The sequence below is a fragment of the Cynoglossus semilaevis genome, chromosome 1, assembly GCF_000523025.1.
Source record: "Cynoglossus semilaevis isolate Cse_v1.0 chromosome 1, Cse_v1.0, whole genome shotgun sequence".
Classification (NCBI taxonomy): domain Eukaryota; kingdom Metazoa; phylum Chordata; class Actinopteri; order Pleuronectiformes; family Cynoglossidae; genus Cynoglossus; species Cynoglossus semilaevis.
Genome location: NC_024307.1, coordinates 21,239,173 through 21,242,124, shown reverse-complemented (window position 1 = coordinate 21,242,124; position 2,952 = coordinate 21,239,173). Strand labels below are relative to the sequence as shown.

Sequence of the window (2,952 nt, the reverse complement as noted above, 5' to 3'; positions counted from 1 at the left end):
AATAACAGACAAAATAAAAGCATAAATACTTTTTTTTTTAAAGATATGAAAAGAAAAGACTATTCGATACACCTGTGGTATGGACAGAGTTTAGAGTCATGTTTTTGATGTGTAGTGCAAACCAATCACAAATAGACTTAAATGAACTGGAACTGTGGTTGTCTAGATTACATCACATTAATTTTACTTTTACCTTTTTTAAAACAGGGATCGAAGACGGCTAAGTCATTATCAGACAGCAGAGGTGGTTCTTCGTCCTTTGGAGAGGGGACCTGTGGTCCTGCTACACAGTCAAACAGGGAATCAAACTCTTGGGATTCCTGTGACTTTTGAATTCTAGCAGGGGATGGTTGAAGAGATAGGGCTGGAGTTAAAAACAAGAGAATAATCAGTGAGCAGAGCAGGAAAATGAATATGGCCACTAAATTAACGTCTGGAATAGTTTTCAGTTCCCATGTTGCACCTGTATCGTCTAACTCTGCATCACTGAGCTCCTCTCTTTCTTCTTCTCTTGGCGTGCCTCCAATCTCACTGTAAGCCTCGGCTGCCACTTCAGGCTCTCCCAGTTCCAATCCCAGGTTGGTACCGAGGTCCTGAGGTAAAGTAGGAGCCTCTTTCCCCTCCTCCTCCTCAGCTGGCTCACAGTCTGAGGCCCTTCGTTTTGGTAGTGGGATGAGAGGTGGAGGAAGAGGCCCAGAAGAGGACAAGGGGGATGGATCTAAAGGTCTTGTGACTTCCCCACCCTGATAAAGGGAGAGAAAGGACGAGTTGAGAGAAAAAAGGTTAAAAAAAAATAAAAATAATTCTACTAAATATGTGTCCATGTGCATCTCACTCTAAAGAAGTCCTTCAGCTGGGGGCTGTTGTAGAGTGCAGGTATAGAAGTAGTGAACAAAAGCATGGCTTCTGCTGCTTTCCTTCTCTCCTCGATCACAGCTTCTTCAAACCGTCCTAACACAGAAATTCACAACACAAATAGAAATGAATGACCACATTTTTTTTACTTAAAGGTGTGAACATTGAAACTTGCATGTTTAAATTCAACTTGACAATAACAGTAGCAACAATGGTTTTTAATCCCGACACTACTTTGCAGTTGTTTATATTTTAATTATTAATTGCAAAACTATTGAACAAAAATACCACAGGCCCAGAGAGGAAGATGTCATATGAATCATAATGAAATCCTCAAAACAGGAAATTGATTAATTCTACACAGATATGTCAATGTCACAGAAAGCATCTGTGAACTCTGTGAATAAAACTGTGTCCATAATGATAATTAGATGTGTGTGAAACGTTAATTACTTATGGTAAGTGTTGAAAGGTTCTGCTAGGCAACTGGACATGAAACTTTCCTGCTTTCCTTTGACAAAATTTCACATCCAGTTGCCTAACAGAACTCTTCAACCTTGACCTGGGTGACTGAGAATCTTCATAGACATCTTACTTATGGTATGTTTAGAGTTTATTTTTTAAAAATGGTTACCAAATACTTGTGCTCGGGGGAATGGTGGAAACTCCTCCTGTCTCCTGAACAGGTTCCTGTGTGTGTAGGCCAACTCTCCGTGAAGCTTCTTCAGCTCTGAGAATCTTCTCCACACCACAACCTCCTTCACATCCTCTGGATGAGGCTTGGACACAAACTACAAATCACAGTCACACGATTATTACACCAATGAATTACATACTCAGCATTAGACCTTAAAGCACAACAAATGGCAGTGGTGCTCAGTGCTGGGGATATGGGTTCAGGTTGTTTGAGACTAAAAACAAGAGCTCATTTTATTGGTCTTACAATATTTGTGTGCAAACGTAAAGCAGGGTGACTATGAACACTGTGGTTTCATGTGCGTTTCATGGTGGATCACGGGGTATTAGTGGCGTCATGGGGAAATTAGAGCTCAAACACCGAATCACATGTTCCCCCTGCTTCAGTGCGACCTCAAAGAAAAGGCTCATTGTACGCGTTTCAAAGCGCAGCTGCAGGACACCGTTGTTATGATGACTAGTACTGTTAATTATTCTGTTATAAAGGACAAAGCGTAAGCGCACCATGGACGATAACAATATGGTTAGCCATTTACGGGCTTAAGTGACAGAACGTGAAAGATTAAATGCAAAATAAACAGTTAATAAACGTAGTGCATTATATCTGTAGAAGAGGGAAATGAAAATGAACCAACCCTTGCTGTGACTTTGTACTCCGTGTATCCTTTTTCGTGAGAACGCGGATCACTAACGGTAAAAAACCGGTAATATTCATCTTTGTGTTTTCTCGACATGTTTCGTCTCGTCGTTACTGACCACAAAAACAAAAAACTGCATGTATTTTCCTTAGAAACTGCCGCTGTCAACAGCCTGGTCAGCTCTGTTATGATGTCTCGGTTCCTCCTCTCCACTCACTTCCTGTTTGTGTGACGTAGTCATTGCGTCAATACGTCAACGCCGTATCTTCCAAATTATTAAATGTCTATGGATAAAAACCCTCTTAAATCGTTTCTTTTCGAACAAATCCACAAAATTCAAAGTTTCAAACTTTCATTCACAAGTGGTAAAGGTTTTCAATTTTCAAACATCCCTTTATTAAAAAAATACTTGTCATGACTCATGTCTTCTGTTTTTATAACGTATTCCCCTGCAGTATTAAAATATACAATCATTTGTCTTGGGATTAAATCTTAAATAAACAGATGCAAAGCAATATAGTGTGTATGTTTTTTATATATTAAAATGGAGAGCTATTTAAAATGATGTCGATTGAGATTCTGCCACAGTCAGTGTCAGAAAATTAAAGCCAACATTGCTTCCACTTAAGTTTTATTGTATGTTTGTGACCCCAAAGCCCATTTGTTTGTTGTGCTTTGTTGTCATCTTGTTTCTCTAACTAAAACATTTATCTATGCACTTTATTGCATAATCTTTGCAAACTGTAGTTACTGATGAAAAACA

At 39.2% G+C, this 2,952-nt stretch overlaps 1 protein-coding gene across 2 annotated transcripts in view; it reads right to left on the bottom strand.

Moving 5' to 3' along the window:
- snx15 (sorting nexin 15) overlaps positions 1–2,422 on the bottom strand; it is a 4,502-nt gene extending 2,080 nt beyond the window's left edge. For both annotated transcript variants that reach the window (XM_008318798.3, XM_008318807.3), the window contains exons 1-5: positions 2,187–2,422; positions 1,490–1,646; positions 836–951; positions 464–743; positions 194–364 (exon numbers count right to left, since the gene is read on the bottom strand). In XM_008318798.3, coding sequence (XP_008317020.1) covers positions 194–364; positions 464–743; positions 836–951; positions 1,490–1,646; positions 2,187–2,285 — 823 coding nt within the window. In that variant the 5' untranslated portion in view covers positions 2,286–2,422. The remainder of the gene's footprint in view (positions 1–193; positions 365–463; positions 744–835; positions 952–1,489; positions 1,647–2,186) is intronic.
- Positions 2,423–2,952: the final 530 nt, after the last annotated feature.